This window comes from Sceloporus occidentalis, unplaced genomic scaffold, assembly GCF_023333645.1.
Source record: "Sceloporus occidentalis isolate IW3139 unplaced genomic scaffold, rSceOcc1.0.p SCAF_5, whole genome shotgun sequence".
Classification (NCBI taxonomy): domain Eukaryota; kingdom Metazoa; phylum Chordata; class Lepidosauria; order Squamata; family Phrynosomatidae; genus Sceloporus; species Sceloporus occidentalis.
Window position 1 is genome coordinate 5461370 of NW_028316985.1, and position 21948 is coordinate 5483317.

The window sequence follows — 21948 nt, forward strand, 5'->3', positions numbered from 1 at the left end:
ATGCACACACCTCAAGTAATCTCAAAGACCCATTAAAGCCCTAGGCTCATTCCCATGCTCACATTATTAGGGAAAGGCTCACGAACTGTGACACGAGGCTTTTTTTTAATACCAGAGCACATTTATGAAGATTGATAACAGGCAGGGCTCCGTGTTAAGTTTTATTGTCAAACAGGCTGCAGGAGAGACTGCCTGCTATTGGCTTTTGCTTTGATTTATGAAAAGATTGCCAAGTGAAAAAGGCATTGCATAAAATAACTCTGCGGGCAGCGGAGCTATAAAATGGGCCTATATGGAGACAAAACAATAACTAAACCTAATTATGTTCATTATCTTCTCCTTGAGCGCTTTGCTTTTTAATGGGTTTCTCTCAGTACCTACCGAACATGGGCTGCAGTGTCACTGCCTTTACCCACAGGTGTAAATGCGGTTCTCTTATTTGGTGTGCATAACCCTTTTCTTTGTCTAAAGAAAAGAAATGCTTCCTAGTAATGGCCAAAGAGACAACTACTCTATCCTAGAAGAGTACTTATTGATAGGTCATTCAGTGATAGAACTGGAAGGAGTAAACTAAGAACCAAGAAACAGAATACTGTGGTTCTATAGGACTGGGCCAAGATTTAGACTCCTGTCCATTTTTGGCCCATTTGGAGGAGGCCAGGATGAGTGGCTATTTCAGTGACTTTTGAGAAGGCAAGGGGAAACGTCTTAGGACTTAGTGCTAGTATGGTGTAGTGTTGAACTATTATTCTAGACCATGGAAAGAGTGGACAAATATCCCCCAATTTGGTAAGGCTGAATATTCATAATGAAGCAGAGAAGCTAAACCCACAACCTACACAAGCCAACTATATGGCAGTCCAGCAACCCTGTAAATTTTTATGGCCACTCTTTCAGAAGGAGCCGCATAACTCACTCCTGACTCAGTAGAGTCATACAGCCATCTCAGACCCTACACTAATAAAATCTTTATAGCGCTTCACTCTACTGCAGGAACTGTGATTTCCTTTTATATCAGTAATATATATACTGTACCATCCTTAAATGCAGACAGGTTCTCCCTTTCTCTGTGAGGTCAACTGTGGCAGTCTGCATCAAACACCTTTAAGGAGCACATTGCTAAATTTCAGCATCATTATCCCCTGAGTGTCGTTCTGTTGTGAAATATATAAAAAAGTAGTCTTCCCCTGCCTTTCCACTGAGACCAACAAGAATTAGTATATTGGCTCCAGAGCCTTTGATCATCTTCTGAAGAACGAAATGTTCTGTGCTGCAAGTATAATATAGAACAAAGCACCCTGAGACTTAACATTTAGAAACTTCTGCCAAGTGAGAGAAGCTAAGAAGAATCAGATTGGGAAAAAGAGGGAGCGGCAATGAATGGAGTCAAACTTTGATGCACCAGCGCATGATGTAAATACTGAGTGATGCTTTCTATCACTCACCAATGCTTGAGTTATATCTCGACTCGCTTGTTTTTGTTCTGTCATGGTGACTTATTTCAAGCTGTAAATGTTTCTCAGCTAAACAACCTGTTCCTGCCATTCTGTTGTGCCAAATTTCCAAAATAACAGAGGGATCCTTTCGTATTTATTCTAAAAACTGTGTTCTAAGATCTGAACTACATACAGTATCTTTTATTTAAAAAGCCCACTTAAAAAAGTGTGGTGGCATGTGAAGCTCTGCATTTGAGGGGCAGGAATCCTTAGTGAGGAAGTCTTTGCAAGATTCATAGGTGGTTGTTGACCTATTTGGAATGGTTATACCACCAGGACCAAATAACATTGACCATATACACATGGTGTAGTGGTCTGAGCATTGGACTATGACTTTGGAGAATAGGGTTCAAATCCCCATTCAACCATGAACCTCACTGGTTTCATGAAACCCACTTGGCAAACCTTGGGCAAATCACACTCTCTCAGCCTTAGAGGATGGGAACCCCCTCTTAAGAAACATGGCAAGAAAACACCATAGGGCTACCATAAGTCAGAAATGACTTGAAAGAATACAACAACAACAACTATTACAACAAAATTTACACAATAGTAAGACAGAATACACAGCACTCGTGGCTTCTTCGACTAACCAGAGACTGCAAATTTAGCATGTTGTCCAGCCAGGGTTCCTGGCTTGTTATGCCACTTACAAGACAGAATCAGAAACCATCTTTTCTCCTTTGTTTTAGAGAACACACTTCGATTTCAATTCCTGGTTTGTTTAACTGCAGAACAAATCTGACTGCATGCCTCAAGCCTACTAATTCACAGATGATAAGCTAGGAATCTCCAAAATTCTGGCTTACTTTAGTATGGAAATGTTTTTGCGGCTGTTTTTGATGGTACAGGAAGACATTAGAGACTTTAGAGAAACGTAAATTGCTAGCTTTGGGGATTTGATTTTTGTTCTTTTCTGGTCTAGTAGTAAATCATCCTATTTGTGAGGTTGATGTGAAATGTCTAGTAGGCCTACAAGAAGATATTAATGAACAGATTTTAAATTAGATTTTTGAAAATGTGCAAAGAGAAGTCTACATCTTCCATTTGGCACGGCCTGTCTGCCCCTTGGGAGCTGCTTTGTTTCAAATGGGAGTATTGTGTGTGGTAATGCAATTGGCCCATACATTTTTTCAAACCACCTTCAGAGTTTAATTGGGGGAAAAAATGCCTTGGTCAATCAGAATTTAATTTGCAGTCCAGCAAATCACATTGCTCATGCATTAGAAAACTGTTTTCGATTGACAAGCCGGTTATTAAAGCAATACGGCAAGTGCTCTATGATCACACATACTGGGCCTTTCCATAATCCCTCATGAAAACCTTACAAAAGTATGATTGAAAGAACCTCTGCACTTATAATGGTTCTGGGAAATGCCTTTTTTGAAGGGCCCAAATTTTTAATATTACCATTTATGAACCCCTTTTTAAAGATATTAAAGACAGGATTTGGAAATACAGTTCTCTGGTATGCAGTGCTCTTACATTTAATGCAGGAAGTGGAAGAAGGCCAGTCCATCTTGCCAGTTTGCAAACTTTGTAGAAGACAACCTAGTTGCTTTTGTTTTCTACTGTGGTCTGGGAAATATTGTAATACCTTGGAAGCTGCTTTATCAGTCAAGGGCATTATAAATAAAGACGAGGACTACTTTTACAAAATCAGTAAGATCCATGTAAAATGTCTTCTTCACTGCAGTCAGTGGGCAGCCACCTAAACATGGTGCTGTGCCATACCATGCAGCCATAGAAGAGTTTTACATAGAAGAGTTTTGTTGTTGAAATGATGGCGAAACTCTACGTCCTTGGCCAGTTCTGAATGTTCATTGACCTAGAATTATAAGACTCAGAATTTCTGCCGTGGCAAGAAGTCAGTGGCAGGTGCTTCAAGATTCCTTAGAGCACATGCCAATGAAGATAATATCTCTTGGAGGCAGGAGATTTTGGAAATCATAATCCGACTGTAGCAGCTCTTAAAAGTGTAGGAGTGAACCAGAAGTTGGGGGATACATGGATTCTTCCCCTCATATCTGTACCAAACCAGAAGAGCATACAGAGCTAGATCCTCACAGATGTGAGTTTATTAGCACAACCACACATCTACAAGCCAAGGCTTGTAGATTCTTTTTGTACAATACTGCCAAAATTCGACCATATCTCTCCGCCTCTACTGCCAAGATCCTGGTCCATGCCCTAGTGGTCTCACTACTTGATTACTGTAACGTCCTCCTGGCTGGGCTTCCTCTTTCTCACCTCCGTCCTTTAATCTCTGTTTAATCAGCTGCATGCATTATCACATCCTCCCACCGCTCTGACCACATCTCTCCTGTGTTGGCATCCCTTCACTGGCTCCCCCTCCCTTTCCGCATTCAGTACAAGCTCCTGCTGTCGATGTTTAAAGCCCTCCATGGGCTGGCCCCTCCTTACTTATCAGACCTTATTTCTCCTCACCTTCTCACTCAGGCCCTCCGTTCTGGTAGTCAAGGTCTGCTGTCTCAGCCCAGGATTTCCTCTGCCCCTTTTCACTCGCTGCCCCTCACTCCTGGAACCTTCTTCCCCCGCGAGCAAGAGCCATCACTTCTTTAACCAGCTTCAAAACAGAGTTGAAGACCATCCTGTTCAGGGCAGCGTTCCCAGGCATTGCATAACTGTCACTTGCTATTTTATGTTCTTTTGTTGCCGGTTTTATTGAATCATTTCCTGTATTGCTATGTATTTTATATGTATTATCCTATTATTTCTTAGATTGTACGCCATAGGCAGGTTTACTCTTTTATATTTATTGGTTTATGTACAGCGCTGTGCAAATCTACAGCGCTATATCAATCATCATCATCATTATCATCATCATCTAGCAGAACCCCAACTTACATTAAGGAATCTTCTGAGTTTTCTTATACAACAGTCTATTTCATGAATTTTATATGCACTGTGTGGAACTCTCCTCTTTCTAGACTTCTAAACAAAGTAGATTATTCTTGTTCAAACTAGAGACCAAGGAAAAAAATTGGGAGTCCTCTTTAGATATTGTCTATGCTGGTGTCATCTTTTACCTTCTTACCTACTATAGGGCCCATACAGACAGGCCAAAATAAAGCTGCTTTGGGTCTCTTTGGAGGTATGCTGTTTAAATGACACATGGATTTTAAGAGTCCAGAAGCTGTGCCAAAGCCGTGCTCCAGTCCTTAGGACTGGAGCATGGCTTTGGCGTGGCTTCTGGCCTCTTAGGATGGATGCATCATTTAAACAGCATACCTCCAAAGAGACCCAAAGCAGCTTTATTTTGGTCTGTCTGTATGGGCCTATAGTTTCTGATTGGTCACTCCTTAGATACACCACAGAGATAGCTTGTGATTGAGCCAGAAAAATCTTTTCCTTTACAGTGATTTTATTATGAAACACCTCAGATGTGGAGCTTCAGTGTCAGGTGTGTTTCTGGAAAGAACATTACCTGATTATCCAGTATGAGATTTGAAATACGTGCCCAAGCAAAAGTTTTCTGGTGAGACGCAAAAGTATCATCATAACCTTAGTTACTAGAAGGGAATGGAGAAAGTAATGAAATGATTTCTTTTTTTAAGCAATGAAAACATTCCTTTGAAAGGTTGAGAAATCTGAACATCAGAGACTAGAGCATTTTCACCCAGGTTTCTCCTCTTAACTTTTGTGGATAATACTTAAGGGGCCCCAGTCTTACAGGATTAGATCCACCCATTTCACAGCAGGTTCCTCTTCTCTTTGTTGTACAGAAAGGTTGTTTGGCTTACTAGAATGGCTTTCAGTATCTTTTTGGGTTGATTCTCTTTTCTCTGAATGTTCTAAATAAGGATCTTTTCCCTAGAAACCCTGGAAATATAATGAGCAACATCAAAAAAGAGTCTGTGTAGCGATGTTACTTTTATTAATCCTTTTCTTTCTGCGTTTTCTCGGAAAATAACATTTTCTTTCACATAGTTCACTTTCTACCATGTTCCCATCCAGCTTATAACTAAAACAAATGGCAGTTGAAGCTATTATTAACCATCTGTCGACATGATATGCAATATGTCTATTTGGTTTCATGGGTAAAAATGGGCAAATATGCTCCTTCCCCTTCCTAGTTCTCTTCACCCAGTGCCATGAAATGTGCACTATGAAAGTGACTTAGCTTCAAGGACTTCAGGAAAGGAGAAAATCATCATCATCACCATTGTCATCATCATCTCTACCACCTCAGGATCCTTCATCTCACCCTTCATAGCTGCAGCAGAATGAAAGAACACGTTCATCCATGTGCTTCGGGAGAGCTGTCCATTGACAACTATACAGCCTGGCTTTCATCATTTCCTCTATCTGTGGCTCTGTACTTAAGTCAATATTACAATGGAGCAAATTAGGTCTGCGCTTCTCTTCCATGATGCCTTTCCAATCATAGCAGCAGTGACATCTTATTCAACTTTTCTTGCAAGAAGGGTGTGGGAGAGTGAAAAAGCCTCTCCCAGCACCTATTTTTCTTGATGCTGTGTGTGACCCTTCACAAATCCAACTATTGTTCTCCAGGACTGAGGACTTGTTTTTCACAAGATGTCTTGTGCTGATTGTAAGGCAAATAGTCCTATAATGTGTGAAGCCGAAGGTTTTCATAGCCAGCATCCATAGTTTTTTGTGGGTTTTTCAGGCTATGTGGTCATGCTCTAGAACAGTTTATTCCTGATGTTTCGCCAGCATCTGTGGCTGGTTCTCTGAAGATGCCAACCACAGATGCTGGCGAAACGTTGGGAATAAACTGTTATAGAACATAGCTACATAGCCCAAAAAGCCCACAAAAAAACTATAGTCCTATAATGTGCTTGGCATCATATTTGCAGCATCTCCTGAATTGGAAGGTACTTTTCAATTTATATTGTGTAGCTTGGCCTTTTCCCAAAAGTATAAACAGCACATTAGGAGAACAGAACTAATGGAGTCATTCAGTATGTGGTCAGGGTTGCTATCTCATGGGCTAATACAGTGCATTGTTTGCAAAGGGAAGTGATCCTCTGTACACAGCAAGACCGATCAGTGCTTAGCTGGCTCAGGGTTCCTTTAGGCAGAACCTATTTGCATGCATGCACTGATTTGGGGACTTTACTCTGAGGTTGGGTAAAATCCTGTTTTAATTAAAAATAATAATAAACAGAAGCAAACAATACGGATCTATGAAAATTAGTGATTATATTAACGGACAAGTTATCAAAGCTTATCCTGTGGTAACAATTACTGGTGTAAAGATATATATATATATATTGTATATTATCCATAGGCTATGAATTATTCTGGGGCTTGGTTTCTCTGGTATTCCTAACTGTGGAAATTTTTTTCCATGCTCTTTCATATATATATATATATATATATATATATATATATATCAACTCCTATGATCAGAATGATCAATAACAATCAAACTGATTTGTAGTTTTTTGTGGGTTTTTCGGGTTATGTGGCCATGTTCTGGAAAAGCCTTCGACTTCACAGGCAGATTTGCTTATGTTTTCTTACTTTGCATACTCTGCCTTGAAGATTTATGCAACTTGGAAATATAGGCCTAGAAGAGTAGGAGTTGGGATAGTTAATGAAAGGAGGCAATATAGATGGGAATTTGTGTGCCAGTGAGAACACATTCTAGACTGGGTCCCATCCTTACAGTGTTGCTGAAATCAACCTTTGGATTCAGCCCCTTCTCCAAGGCCTGTCTATCCTCTCTCCAGAATTACAGTAGCAAAAGACTTTCTTTAACAGGTAGATGCTTTAATTCTGAGGATCATTACTACACCAGAACTCAGATCTGCTCTTAGGTAGCAATAATGCAAATCTATGACAGATATTTACTGGGATTCCCATATCCACAGGGATCAGAGCCAGTTACACTTAATGTTGAGCCATGAATTAAAGATTCATGTGTCCCAGCAGCCCTGGACAGATATTCCACAAAACATACAACTTGCAGTTGCAGCTGCTGAATGGAACCAGTGTAAGTGTTGAGAGCAATTAATGTTGGGAGGCAAAAGCTCCCAGAATTGTCCACTGTGTGCTATATTCTGAGACTGTCTTCTCTATTTATGCCAACAAATCTTAGGCTACATGTGCTAGTCGGAAAGAGGGATCAGACAAGATTCTCTCACTCATCAGAACATACAAAGAACCCTGCAAGGGCAGTCCAAAAGCCTTTCTGGCCCAGTATCCTATTTCCTATACTGGCCAGGCAGATTTCTCTGGGAAGCCCCCAGGTATGGCCTAAGGCAGTGATGGCGAACCTATGGCATGCGTGCCAGAGGTAGCACTCAGAGCCCTCTCTGTGGGCACATGTGCCATCGCCCCAGCACAGAATTTGCCAGAGTTTGTTACTAGAAAGCCAGAGGGACACGGCACTTTGCAATAAATAAATGGGTTTGGGGTTGCAGTTTGGGCACTTGGCCTCTAAAAGCTTCACCATCACTGGCCTAAGGGCTTCTTTTATAATTGATCCCAGCAACTGATGCTCAACAACATAGATCTCAGAGCCATCTCTCTCTATTCCCCCAATACAGCTATAAGGGCCTTTAAGAAGCCCTGTTTCCTTTAGTGAAACTGACCAGGAACACATCAGGGGCCTATTGTTATAAATATGGTTATAAATCTGTAACCAGAGGAACAAACATGAGAAACTGTAATTCTGCATGACTCTTCAGGATGTTTCTTCCAGTGCTGAAGAACACAGGAGAACAAATTCCTAAGAGCCAATATAAAATAATTTGGTGTGTAGGATGTTTAGCCCTTGCGTCAGCTTGCTTGCTTGAATGAATGGGACTTGTCTTGGTCTTCCTATTTTTAGTTGATTCTTACTTTCTGCCTCTAGCATTTTTTGTCAGCCTGATCCCTTTCTGGGTCTGATCATCTCTGTGGTTGGCAAGTAGGGGACCTTCAACCAATACAAGTGGGGAGGGTTTCAAAAAACCAAACAAGACCGTAACAAATAAACATGCCTCAAACAAATGATGGAAACAGTGCATAATATTTCAAACAATGTTAATTCCAATCATCCATGCAGATAACAAGCAAACCACAAAAATGCAGGCTAGATTAGAATTCCAACAAACTGTAATATAGATTACAAACATGTATGAAAAACATATACCCAATCTTAACATCTTGAAATGAGAAACAGAAAGAAATAAGGTCTACGGGTATGAAATCAAAGTCTGGGCATGATGGCAAGATGACCAAATCCAGGAACTTCAGTTGCTCTTGTTCAGTGATTTTCCGGTGGAATTATTTTGGTCTCTTTCATTGGAATTATTTTCATGTTCAACATGTCAGTTTCCAATAGCACAGACACTCACTGCATAACTCAGTATGCTAATGTTTTCCAAGACAGCACAGGCTTTTGGAGTGAGCATTGTTTGAAATATTATAGACTTTGAGTCATGATATTTATGTATTATGCTCTTGTTTGATATAAGTAGAGGATCTTGCTATGATGTTAGGCTTCCTGATGATTTTCGTTCTTTTTTCATGGGGTAACCACAAGGCAACAGGTGCCTGGAAGATACGCACACAACTCCATGACCCAGGGACTAGTGTTGACGTTCCTATCTTTACAAAGGGTAGGGTACCTTTGTGTTGTTTACTCCAAGGCTAACAAAATCACTGCAATACCTGTGAATTGGTGCTGGCCCCACTCAAACATAAACTTTTATTAAAGAGGCAAAGCCACCCAGCTGAATTACCTCATCGGAACAGTTCAGGGGCAATTCTAAGTTTAAGCTAATTGTTTGGCTTATAGCAAATCTCTGAAGAAACCCTATTAGTAGTCTGCTGCGAAGCTTCCATTAGGTTTCATTAGCACTGGTGAATCATGAGAGCAGTGAGTCATAAGTCATACAAAGCATGTGCATGTCGCTTCCCTTCAAGCTTTATTTGGGGTTGGTGCAGCTGCAGAGCTGTAGACCTCATGTTTATCAATTCACTGAATCTAGAGCATTACGTCTCACATTGTGACACAGTAAACTTCCCAAGATGTAGTTTGAAAGGGTGATACTCTACTTTCTCTGCTCTGGCTCATCTGTTGCTAGTTCAAAACGATGTGGAGCTGAGTGGGCAGTCCACAAGATATCTACAAGTTCTACAGTGAATACTCTCTAAGGAAGCAAAGACACCATGAAAATTTCTGGACATTGGTTCCCGACAATCCACAAAAGCATATAGGTGAAAGCTATTATTATTATTATTATTATTATTATTATTATTCACCTTTATTTATGAAGCTCTGTAAATTTACACAGCGCTGTACATGCAATCTTTTTAGTTAGACGGTTCCCTGCCCTTGGGCTTACAATCTAAAAAGACATGACACAGAAGGAGAAGGGAGTGGTGGAGGGAAAGGGTAAGAGGTCCAGCAGTTCCTCTCTACCTCTGAGGCCTGGACCAAGGCAGATGGACTGGAGGGAGGGCTTGGCTTCATAATGGATGGTTAATCATTTTCCAGGGAAAATACATACTCTCAAGTAGGATAATGCATATACAGTACATAGCAATACAGGAAATGGTTTGATAAACAGGCACCAAAAGAACATCAAATAGTAAGCGACAATTATGCAATGCCTGGGAACGCTTCTCTGAACAGGATGGTTTTCAACCCCGTTTTGAAGCTGGTTAAAGAAGTGATGGCTCTTGCTTGTGGGAGAAGAAGGTTCCAGGAGTGAGGGGCAGCAAGTGAAAAGGGGCGAATCCGGGATGGGGCAGAGGAAATCCTGGGCTGAGACAGCAGACCTTGACTACCAGAACGGAGGGCCCTGGTGGGAAGGTGAGGAGAAAGAAGGTCTGATAAGTAAGGAGGGGCCAGTCCATGGAGGGCTTTAAACGTCGACAGCAGGAGCTTATACTGAATGCAGAAAGGGAGAGGGAGCCAGTGAAGGGATGCCAACACAGGAGAAATGTGGTCTTGACCAAGAGCTGATTGGTTCCTGGCATCAACTTTGTAAGTCAGTTTGTACTTGCACACTTCTGCAAACATAATAGGTGAGCATGTTGATACAGGTATAATTGTTTCTTTTAGATCAAATTCTGAAGATTTGTAGGGAAGCCATCAACATACTGTAGCTGTAACAAATCAAAGACCCAGCTCCCTGACTAAATGTAGTCAGCCCTCCTTATCCAGATTCTGCAGCCACAGATTCATGCCTTAAAGGAGGGGGGGGGGTGTTTCAAAAAACAAATCTTGATTTTTGCCATTTTATATAAGGGATGCCATTTTACTACACCATTGTACATAGTGGGCCTTGGTGTCCGGGTGGGTCCTGGAACCAAACCGTAGTGGATACTAAGGGCCTACTATGTGGCATTGTGAAGATCAATTCCATGGAGCATATAGAAACACATTTTGGACTAGATTGCCCTGCTGAATGATATCCATGCACAAATTGTTACAAAGATAATTTAGCTCATAGTTTGTGCCTTCCTTGGCTTGGTTGTATCCAAGGAGGCCAGTCTAGCTTTGGGTCTTCAACATTTGGTAGTGATGCATTATTAAAGCAATGTGGAACATAAGGAGCTGCCATATAAGCTGGTCAGGCTATTTGTCCATCTAATGCAGTATTCTTGTCCCCCCATATTTGCGGCTTTGACTTTTGCAGATTTGATTATTCATGGGTTTTATTAATATTTTCTCTCTAGAAATATCTAGGTTCTCCAGCGCAACTCTATGGTCAACTTTTACCAAAGGTCGCACTGAAGGACCTAGAGATTCCCAGAGAGAATACTCCATTAGGCATTTGTTGCTCCTCCTGCGCAATTTTATGGTCAATGTGTGGCAGAAGATGACCACAGAGTTGTACTGGAGGATCTAGAGATTCCTTGAGAAGTGTTCTCTCAGATAAAAACATATTGTATTTGTTATTTCCACATTCATGGGGGTCCTGTGCCCCTAACCAGAGCGAATGTGGAGGATGGGTGCATTTTTAAAAAAAACAAACTGGTAGTGTCTCTCTTAAGGCTTCATCTGTACTGCAAAAATAATTCAGTTTGATGCCACTTTAACTGCCATGGCTCAGTGCTATGGAATTCTGAGTTTTGTGGGACATTTAGCCCTCTCTGACAAAGAGCTCTGGCTGCAAAACAAACTGTAATACTCAGAATTCCATAGCACTGAGCCATGGCAGTTAAAGCGGTGTCAAACTGGATTATTTCTGCATTGTGGATGCATCTTACGTCATGCCTCTTGTTTTTTAATGGAAGGCACCGGAATTGAACCTTGGACCTTTTGCATGTAATCATGCATTGCATTTGGCTGCATGCAGGTGGCTCTTCTTGTAAAAAAAATACTGGCTGATAGAAACAACGGCAGTAAGCTTCTTGTCACTGGGAAGTCTATAATTTCAAAGAATATCGCTATTAGATTAGATTTTAAATTTGGCTTTAATGGCTTCACTGGGATGTAACAATAGCAATCTACTCTGTGGGTCCGCTGTGTTATTCTGGGTGTGTGCTGTAAAGGAGATTTTCCAGTCGACCTCTGGTTTGGTTTTGCTTCTGCATCTTGCAAGACTGTCAAGAAGCAAGCCCCCTAAGGAGCACTTGAGTGCTTTGCATCTCACTTTCATCCTTTCAGTTAAAATATAGCTCTTCTTAGGCCAATCCAAAATAAAGAGCAGAGATATATTTGTTGGGTGATGTGCTCTCTCTTTGATGAGTATTTCTCTCTGCGTTTTTTGAACTTAAAATAATGCTCTCTGGAAATTATGTTTGAGCTACATATTGTATTTATCGGGTTCATAGCTTGGTATTCTAAACAGATAAGAAATATTTAGAAAGCTATGAGGTTTTCATTCACTGGATTATAGAGACCGAACTTGCCTTTCCTCAATTCTTTTGGGATGCCGAAGGCAGAGAGACTAGAGACAGATGGCCTGCAGTGGCTAATGCACCATTCTAGTTTTTCTATTGTGGCACTAATGCCATCATGCCACACAGGGATGGTGGCCCATACTAAAATGCCTTTAAAAAAAAATGTGGGGCTAATTCAAACACCCCTGTAACCCTTTACAATTCATTTGCAGTAAAGATTAGCAGACCAAAGTGGAAAGCAGAGAGTTTCAAATTTACATCCGTAGACCAGTTGTTTTCTCTCACTGTTGCATGCAATAAAATACTGTTGTCTGTTGTAGGGGATATATCCATGCCATACAGTCATGGCAACTGAATCCGGCTGTAACTTGCATGGCTCTATCCTGTGGAATCCTGGGATTTATATTTTAGTGAAAGACTTAAAATTGTCTGCTGGTCTTCTAATCCACTCCCCTCAACTGCAAGATGCAACAAAATACAAAAGCCATGGATAAGTATTAAAAACAAAATGGCATTAACAAGCAACCAGTTGGCATTGGGGGATCACTGTGTGTTGTAGAAGGGAGACAAAGGCGGGTTACAGACCGCCATTTCGGACATCCTCAGGATGTCCCAGTTTGAAAAAGGGGCGTCTCTTCTAGATGCCCCTTACCCTGTTATGGACAGAGTCCGTAACAAATGGCGGCGGCCGTTCCACACAGCCGCTGCCATTTTGACATAACGGATGCTCTGCGCCCTCACGTCACGCAGCGGAAGTGACGCCGCGAGTGCGTGACTAGCGCCTCGCAGCGTCTCTTCCAGGCCGCAAGAAGGAGTGCGGATTTTCGCGCTCCTTCTTGGCAGCATCCGGGAACCGCGCCGTTTGGCTGTTGCTTTTCCCGGACGCTGCAACCGGCGCCGGCGGCAGACCGCCGCTTCTCAGCGGTCTGTAACGCGCCTCTGTCTCAGGATGTTGAAAAGAGAGATGATTTTATTCTTGAAAACAGCTCAGCACATTTTGGCCTGGAAGTATTTTTATTGCCATCTTCAGGAGCTGTTAAAAGAAAAGGGGGACAATAAATATCAGTAATTATACCAAGAAACATGTTACAGTTTGCAAATTGGGTTTCTAGTCCTCTTTGCTGATTGAGGGAACAGAAGGATGGAGTAAGAGAGGCTTCTTCTCTGATTCAGCATGTCTTTTCTTGTTCTTATGTGTACCAAATGTTACACAAATATTAAAGGTAAAGACATTCCCCATTGACAAGGTTTGAATATTGCATTTTGTTTAAAACATATGTGCCCTTCATCACCTTATATGGATGGTAGTTCTCAACTACACTTAAAATGACAACAGCTTGGTGAAATTTTAAGCAATACAGTATTGTTATTATTACTATTAACCTTTATTTATAAAGCGCTGTAAATTTACACAGCGCTGTACATACAGTCTTTTTAATTAGACGGTTCCCTGCCCTCAGGCTTACAATCTAAAAAGACACCACACAAAAAGAGAAGGGAGTGGTGGTGGGGAAGAGGATGAGGTCCAGCAGTTCCTCTCTACCTCCAAGGCCTGGACCAAGGCAGATGGACTGGAGGGAGGGCTTGGCTTCATAATGGATGCTTAAGGGAGGCAAGCGAGAATTATGCAATGCCTGGGAACCCTTCTCTGAACAGGATGGTCTTCAACTCCGTTTTGAAGCTGGTTAAAGAAGTGATGGCTCTTGCTTGTGGGGGAAGAAGGTTCCAGGAGTGAGGGGCAGCAAGGGAAAAGGGGTGAATCCAGGATGGAATCCAGAGGAAATCCTGGGCTGGGACAGCAGACCTTGACTACCAGAATGGAGGGCCCTGGTGGGAAGGTGAGGAGAAAGAAGGTCTGATAAGTAAGGAGGGGCCAGTCCATGGAGGGCTTTAAACATCAACAGCAGGAGCTTATAAAATAACTGATTCTGTGAAAACCGCAAGAACAACATGAGCATGCCGTGTAATCACTGTTTCAGTAAAAGTAGCAGTAAATCTCCAGATTGTAAAAGGCCAACAGTGCAAACACACAGAAACACACACACACACACACATATATCTATATCTATCTATCCATATCTCAAGATCCTTGCCTGCTAGTGCAGATTAATGAGAGGTAACCAGTTGATTTCATAAGAGCTATTTCCAAAATGTGGATGCCATCCTAGGATGGTAATTATGAGCACAGCTTGGAAAAAACTACTTTTCTGGACTCTCTAGTCTTAGAAGTAACAGATGCCAAAGTAACTTTTCTAAACTTTGATTACTAGCAATTTGTAATTGAGCTGTGCTCTCCTGCATTTACCTTTTCCCTCTTCCCTTTGTTTTCCTTCTGTGGTATGTGCTTTAGATTTATACGCCTGAGGGCAGAGAGTGTGTTTGTAAGCTGCTGAGAGCTTTTGATCTTCCTTCTCAGGGAGTTTAGGATCTTTTTATGGTCCTTCAGACCAGTACTGGTCCATTAGCAAGTGGCTGCCACTCCATGGTGAGCTTCCAGGCAAGAAAGAAAGAAAAGAATTGTAGTCAGTGGGTACAAATGTGGTGCCAGTCCCTGGCACATAACAGGAGGGGGGACGTGCCATTTCTCACTCCAGATAGTGGTAAAAACCATAACCAGTAAAGAAGCACTGCTTTAAACATCTGGTAAAAACCATACTGTTCTATCAAACATGTGAGAAATCTTTCTTAAAACGATGCTGTGTTTTTATGTAAAAATATTTCTGTCTGTTCCTGCTGATTGGTTATGAATCACTAGCCTATGGTGCGTGTCTTTACAAATTGTACACGTAGGCTGTGGAAGATATCGTCATTTTCATCACAAATTTCTTTTTCCCTTCCGTACTGTTATCTGTGTGATGTTAGTTGAGCCACAATCAATATATCTCAATTTTTGCTAATGATTCTTCTTTTGCAGGATACATTGTAGACTGCTGGGTATCTTCTGCAAGCTGTTCCAGGCAGTTTATAGCCACAGTGGCTTATTTATACAGTCACAGGTTGGCTTGCTATCAAAAATAGTCAAGGTGACTTACAAAAATCTCCCCTTTGCAGTGTGGTTGTTATTGGGAAAAGGAACCCCAGGGGCAATAGTTGTGCATGAGGAGAGCTTTGGACTGATATAGCTTCTCCAATTGGATAAGTATAGTCACCATAGTTCTATAAAGAGTAGTTTTCCAAATGACATGGTGGTTCTTATCAATAGATACTGGATACGATATGTAAACTAGGTCAGAATTTGAGAAAGTTACTTCTTTTGGACTACAGCTTCTGGAATATTCTAGACCGCATGCTGGATGGGTCCATAGAATTGTTGTTCAGTTTCACCTTTCATCAACCCTATGAATGCGAGACCTTCAAGAGGCCATCAAGTGACTTGTTCAAACCTTGTAAACTCAGGGTCATGGCTTCCCTGGTTGCAGCACGTTCTACTTGCAGCACATTCTTCCTATTCTCCTAGTACATTCTACTTTATCAGTTATTATCATTATTTTCTAGTGAGCCATATTTTCTCATAATATGTCCAAAATATGACAGACTCAGTTTGGTTATCTTACCTTCTAGTGAGACTAGAGGCTTGATTTGCTCTTAGACTAATATGGCAATGTTTTTCTTAACTTTTCTTCATTTTGCACCCATACGTATCTGGGCAAATATGTTGTTTCTTCCAGTGACACATACAAAGATCCTTGGTTTCTTGTAATTTACTGTGAAAGCATCCATATAATGTTTATTCTCCTTCTTTTTTCATCCCCCGTCCCCCTCCATCTTTCCAAATCCCAGGCGATTCAAATCAACCCCGGTGTGTGCCGACCTGCAGAGCAAAATCCTCCAGTGCTATCAGGAGAACTCCCAGAAGACACTCAGCTGCTCAGCCCTGGCCAGCGAGTACTTGAAGTGTGTCAACCATGCCAAGCAGGTAGGCACAGAAAAGAAGCTCAAGGGAGCAGCGGGATGCTGGAACGTCTCTTTCGAGATCTCTTCAGGCCTTTGTGGTGGTTCCCTGTTTTCCATCATGTTGTCACATTCTTTTATTATCCCCAACTTTTTAGCACGCCTTTACTGCCTATCTCCAGTTTGTTCCATTTTGGTATTATTTAACACTCCCTATTGTGAACTGTTTGCTATTTGTTTTCTCTCTGATGTGATTTTTCTTCAAAGATTTTGCTCATATAATTTTTAATAGTTCTTTTTTTTAATCTTAAATTTATAAAGCTGGGGTATGAATGTAACTTGTAGTTGTAAAGCTTGGATTCATGTCTCAGTTTGAAGCATGTCTAATCCTCTCTCATCTTTGGTTGTTTCTACCCAGTCTGGAGTTAGACTGTTGCACATATTGATTCTTCACATTTTGTTAGTTCTGTACTACATTGTTTGGCAGCTTTCCTAGTAGATATTAGCACCTTCCTTGGTTCCTAATAACAGTTCTCGATTTCTTCAGTTACTCCACATGTTTTGTCTGCTTTGCTTAGTCCAGCTATACAACAGTCATACACATATAGCAGCATTCTGCTAATTTTTCCACTTATTATTATTATTATTATTATTAACCTTTATTTATAAAGCGCTGTAAATTTACACAGCGCTGTACATACAATCTTTTCAATTGGACGGTTCCCTGCCCTCAGGCTTACAATCTAAAAAGACATGACATAAAAGAAGAAGGGAAAGGTGGTGGGGCTAGTAGGCTAATACATATAAAGTACATAGCAATACAGAAAATGTTTCGATAAAACAGGCATCAAAAGAACATCAAATAGCAAGCGACAATTATGCAATGCCTGGGAACGCTTCTCTGAACAGGATGGTCTTCAACTCCATTTTGAAGCTGGTTAAAGAAGTGATGGCTCTTGCTCGCGGGGGAGGAAGGTTCCAGGAGTGAGGGGCAGCGAGTGAAAAGGGGTGAATCCAAGATGGGGCAGAGGAAATCCTGGGCTGGGACAGCAGACCTTGACTACCAGAACGGAGGGCCCGAGTGGAAAGGTGAGGAGAAAGAAGGTCTGATAAGTAAGGAGGGGCCAGCCCATGGAGGGCTTTAAACGTCAACAGCAGGAGCTTGTACTGAATGCGGAAAGGGAGGGGGAGCCAGTGAAGGGATGCCAACACAGGAGAGATGTGGTCAGAGCTGTGGGTGGAAGTGATAATGCGTGCAGCTGAATGCTGGACAGAGATTAAAGGACGGAGGTGAGAAAGAGGAAGCCCAGCCAGGAGGACGTTACAGGAATCAAGTCGTGAGACCACTAGGGCTCACGACTTTTACATTCTTCTCGAATGTAAAAGCAGAAATATAGGAAGCAAAAGACTGAATTTTTCTTAACCTAGGAATTTAACATGCTGATCTTGTGAACATTCACACTAACCTATTTGCTCCCAAGTAACTGCTCACCTTCCCTGTTCTTAAAGTACCCTTTTTTATAGATCAGGTTGGTGTAGCCTTGTATAACAATGTGATGCGGCAGCTAAAAAGGCCAATGCGATTCTAGGCTGCATCAATAGAAGTATAGTGTCTAGATCTGTCCGGGAATGCTGCCAGCAGGCACTTGACAGTAGCCGATAACAGAACCTTAGCACAGTGGAAGTGAAAGTAAAGCAGACCTTGCAAGGAATCAGTCTGAGAGCAGTCCGAGAAAACAAGCCGAGTTCAGAATTCCAGAAGTCCAAACGTTCCGAGAGTCAAGCCGAAGTCAGGATACCGAGAAACAATGTTGGTCAAACAGTCCAAGATCAAACAGCCAAGAGATAACGAAGTCCGGTCCAAGGTCAAGGTAACAAAGAATCCAGATACTAGGAGCTAGTGCTAGCAGCAATCACGCCGAGAGATCATGCAATAAACTCTAGCAACCAGCATTAGTCTCTCTCCCACTTAAGTAAGGGAAACTCTCCCTCGTGCCACCTGAGGCTGGTTGGCTAATTGCCTCTCGGCAATTCTCTGTGATCTGCGCCTGCGAGCACTCTCGGCTCTTCTCTCTTTGAAAGAAGGCACCTGCATGCAAGCTTCGTCCCCAGAGTCCCCACTAGGCAGTGGTACCATAGAAGGCCTCTCTTCAGCACTAGGACCTGGTTGAATCTCCTCCTCTGGGGCTGGAGGATCACAGCTGGGACCTGGCAGGGCAGGAACAGCACCTGGCGTTGCCTCAATCAGCCCTTGCTCTGGAGGAGGCTCATCCTCCTCCTCATCCTCCGAGAGCTGATCTTGGCTGGCCATGACAAGATCAAGGGAAGTAATAATGCCATTCTATTCTGCTCTGGTAAGGCCCCACTTGGAATATTGTGTCCAGTTCTGGACACCACAATTCAAAAAGGACATTGAGAAACTGGAGCGTGTCCAAAGGAGGGCGACTAAAATGGCGAAGGGTCTGGAAACCATGCCCTACGAGGAACGCCTTAGGGAGCTGGGGATGTTTAGCCTGGAGAAAAGAAGGTTAAGGGGTGATATGATAGCCCTGTTTAAGTATTTGAAAGGATGTCACTTTGTGGATGGAGCAAGCCTGTTTTCTGCTGCTCCAGAGACTAGAACACGGAACAGTGGATGCAAGCTACAGGAAAAGAGATTCAACCTCAACATGAGGAAGAAATTCTTGACAGTAAGGGCTGTTTGACAGTGGAACACACTTCCTTGGAGTGTAGTGGAGTCTCCTTCTTTGGAAGTCTTTAAACAGAGGCTGGATGGCCATCTGTTGGGTGTGCTTTGATTGTGAGTTCCTGCATGGCAGGGCGGTTGGACTGCATGGCCCTTGTGGTCTCTTCCAACTCTATGATTCTAGCCTTTTACCCACTGAGGCAAAGTTAGCCCATTGTGCAATATAACAGTCTTGTAGGGGCTTGATAAATTACAAATGAGATGCCTATCTCAGACATAAAAACAGAGAACAGGGGCAGTCAATAACCCAACAGTACATGATGAACAACTTATATCTGGTGCAGTTGCATTACATTTGTGGAACGTCCCCTCAGAAGTCCAGTTAGCACTAGTGTGGGTTTCAGTCCATCACCAAGTTAAAATATAGCTTGTTTTAAAAAGGACTTTGAAGCCTAATTAATTTTTTCCTCCATAATGTTCATGGTTTTAAACAGTCTTAATCTTTTAAGCTGCTTTAACAAGTTATGTTGCTGGATGTTTTTAGTCTATTCAAATTGCTTTTATTCTCTTAAGTTCCGAACTGTCTAGATTGATTTTACTTGTATAGTGTCTTAAAAAACCATGATATATGGTGGAAGTGAAATATTTTAATGAGACATAAATAGTTACATAGACCTGTTCTGGAAGTGAGGTACTCTCCTCACACTCTACAAACACTTAAGCATTGGGCCATGTTGTTGTTGTTGTTGATGTTGATGATGATGATGATGATGATGATGGCCCTAGTTGACTTTGACTCATGGCGATCCTGTGGATGAGACATCTCCAAGACCCTCCTGTTCTCAGCCTCTCTGCTCAGGCCCAAAGCCGTGACCTCCCTGATCGAATCTAACTATCTGGCATTTGGTTGTCCTCTCTTTCTACTGCCTTATACTTTTTCATTGTCCAGCTCTCACATCTGTACATGATGTTGGGGAATACAATGACTTGGACTATCCTCACTTTAGTGTTCAGAGTTATGTCTACACTTTATGATCTTGTCTAGTTCTTTCAAAGCTGCCCTTCCCAATCCTAGTCTTCTTCTGGTTTCTTGACAGCAGTTTCTGTTCTGATCTATGTTTGAACTCATTGACTATTTCAATTTCCTCATTGTCTAGGTGAATTTTTGTAGATCTTCTGTGGTAATTATTTTTTAATGTTCAACATTAATCTAACCTTTGCACTTTCCTGCTTGAACTTCGTCAGTATGCTCCAGGTTTTCATTGGTTTCTGCTAGTAGTAGTGTGTTTTCTGCACAGCTTAGGTTGTTAATGTTCTTTCTTCCTGGCTTCACTCTGCATTGGACCATACAGCCTTCCAAAGGAATGGTGTGGTCATAGAATCATAGAGTTGGAAGATGCCCATAAAGGCTATCTAGTCTAACCCCCTGCCATGCAGGAATACACAACTCAAGCACTCCTGAAAGAGGCCCATTCAGCCTCTGCTTAAAAACCCTCAAAGAAGGAGAGTCCTCCACCCTCTGAGACAGTCTGTTCAATTGTCAGAAAAGCTTACAGTCATTAAGTTCTTCCTAATCTTTAGGTGGAATCTTTTTTCCTCATAATTTTCATCCACTGGTTCATATCCTGTCCTGTGGAACAGTAGAAAGCAAGTTTGCTTCATCTTCTACATGACATATCTTCAGATGTTTGAAGATGGCTATAATTTCACCTCTCAATCTTCTCTTCTCCAAGATAAAGATACCCAGCTCTCCGAGCCATTCCTCATTGAGTTTGGTTTTCAGATCTTTGACCATCTTAGTCACTCTCCATTTGTAAACACTTTGATTTTTATCTGAGTTCTAACGGGAAAATTGCAACTCCTAACTTTTTTTCCGATGCCCTCAAGGCTCCAGAGCAAACTTTCTTTAAAAACAAAACAAAACAAAACCTCAGCTGAAGTATCACCTGAAAATTGCCTAATTCCCTCCAACAAAGCCAAAAATAGACCAAATGCAAAAACAGAAGTAATGTTGTAGCCTTTCAGATTGCCAGAAACACTCCTGGGTAGCCTGCTAGGTCGGTGCAGAGGTGAAAACTGGCCCTCAACCCTGGCCCTGTAACACCAACTGTGGCATAGATGTTCCCCTCTTAAGGGCAACTGGAGACAAACACTTAGAAGTCAGCCATTCTCGAAAAGTCTGCAGCTTTTTTGTTGCTCTTTTCCCATTCATTTTCTGGATGGTCCGTAGGCGCAATCTCTGTACAAATGGGTCATTCCCCATGTGCCAGCATCCGTCACAGGAGTTCCAAATCCAAAGTTCTTTTATTATTATTATCATTTACAACTACCTACTCTTGTTTTTCTCTTGCTCACTTCCCATTCATTTTCAGCTGGACTCTTTTGGGAGAACTTCTCTCTGGAACATGTCCAGCGGCTCTACATTAATACCGTCAGCAAAGGCAGCTGCACATCCGCTTGGCTTGCTGAGGATAGTGCTTTATAAATTATCCTCCTCTTCTCTTGCTGTAATTCCATTTTTGTGTAGTTGGCTTGCTCCCTCTTTCTCTCTCTCAGAAACATCCCCTGTGGACTGGTAGGGCCAGAAGCCACGCTCTAACTTGTATGGCTATCGCTTGCTTGCTTTGCATATCTGCAAACCCATGGACACGCCAGTTTATAATGGCTGTCAAGGCAGCTGGCCAAGTTTACTCTATGGAGGCTCTCAAGAGAACACCGTAAGCTGGCGTAGACGGTCTGCACAAAACAGAGCGATGGAAAAGGCCAATTATGGCATCTTTATAGATACATGATTGTTGCCTGTTCCCCGTTGCCTTCTGTGTTTTCCTCTCTTGCTCCCATTTCTGAGTTGCTCACTTTATATTCTGCAGTGTAGCCCCCTCACAGCCCTCCTGCTATTCTGCTTATGCTGGTGGTAGAAAAGTGAAGCAGAAGGGAATTGTATTTTATTTGGATGACTCCCTTTAGTTTTGCAGACTGTGAGGGGAAGAGAACAAGGTGGGAGAAGATTTTTCTTTATCTCTTTACTCCAATAAAAAG

At 42.0% G+C, this 21948-nt stretch overlaps 1 protein-coding gene across 2 annotated transcripts in view; it reads left to right on the forward strand.

The window, feature by feature from the left end:
- CHCHD3 (coiled-coil-helix-coiled-coil-helix domain containing 3) overlaps nucleotides 1-21948 on the forward strand; it is a 265622-nt gene that overhangs the window by 232579 nt on the left and 11095 nt on the right. For both annotated transcript variants that reach the window (XM_089527459.1, XM_089527460.1), the window contains one exon: nucleotides 16113-16248. In XM_089527459.1, the coding sequence (XP_089383585.1) occupies nucleotides 16113-16248 (136 nt within the window). The remainder of the gene's footprint in view (nucleotides 1-16112; nucleotides 16249-21948) is intronic.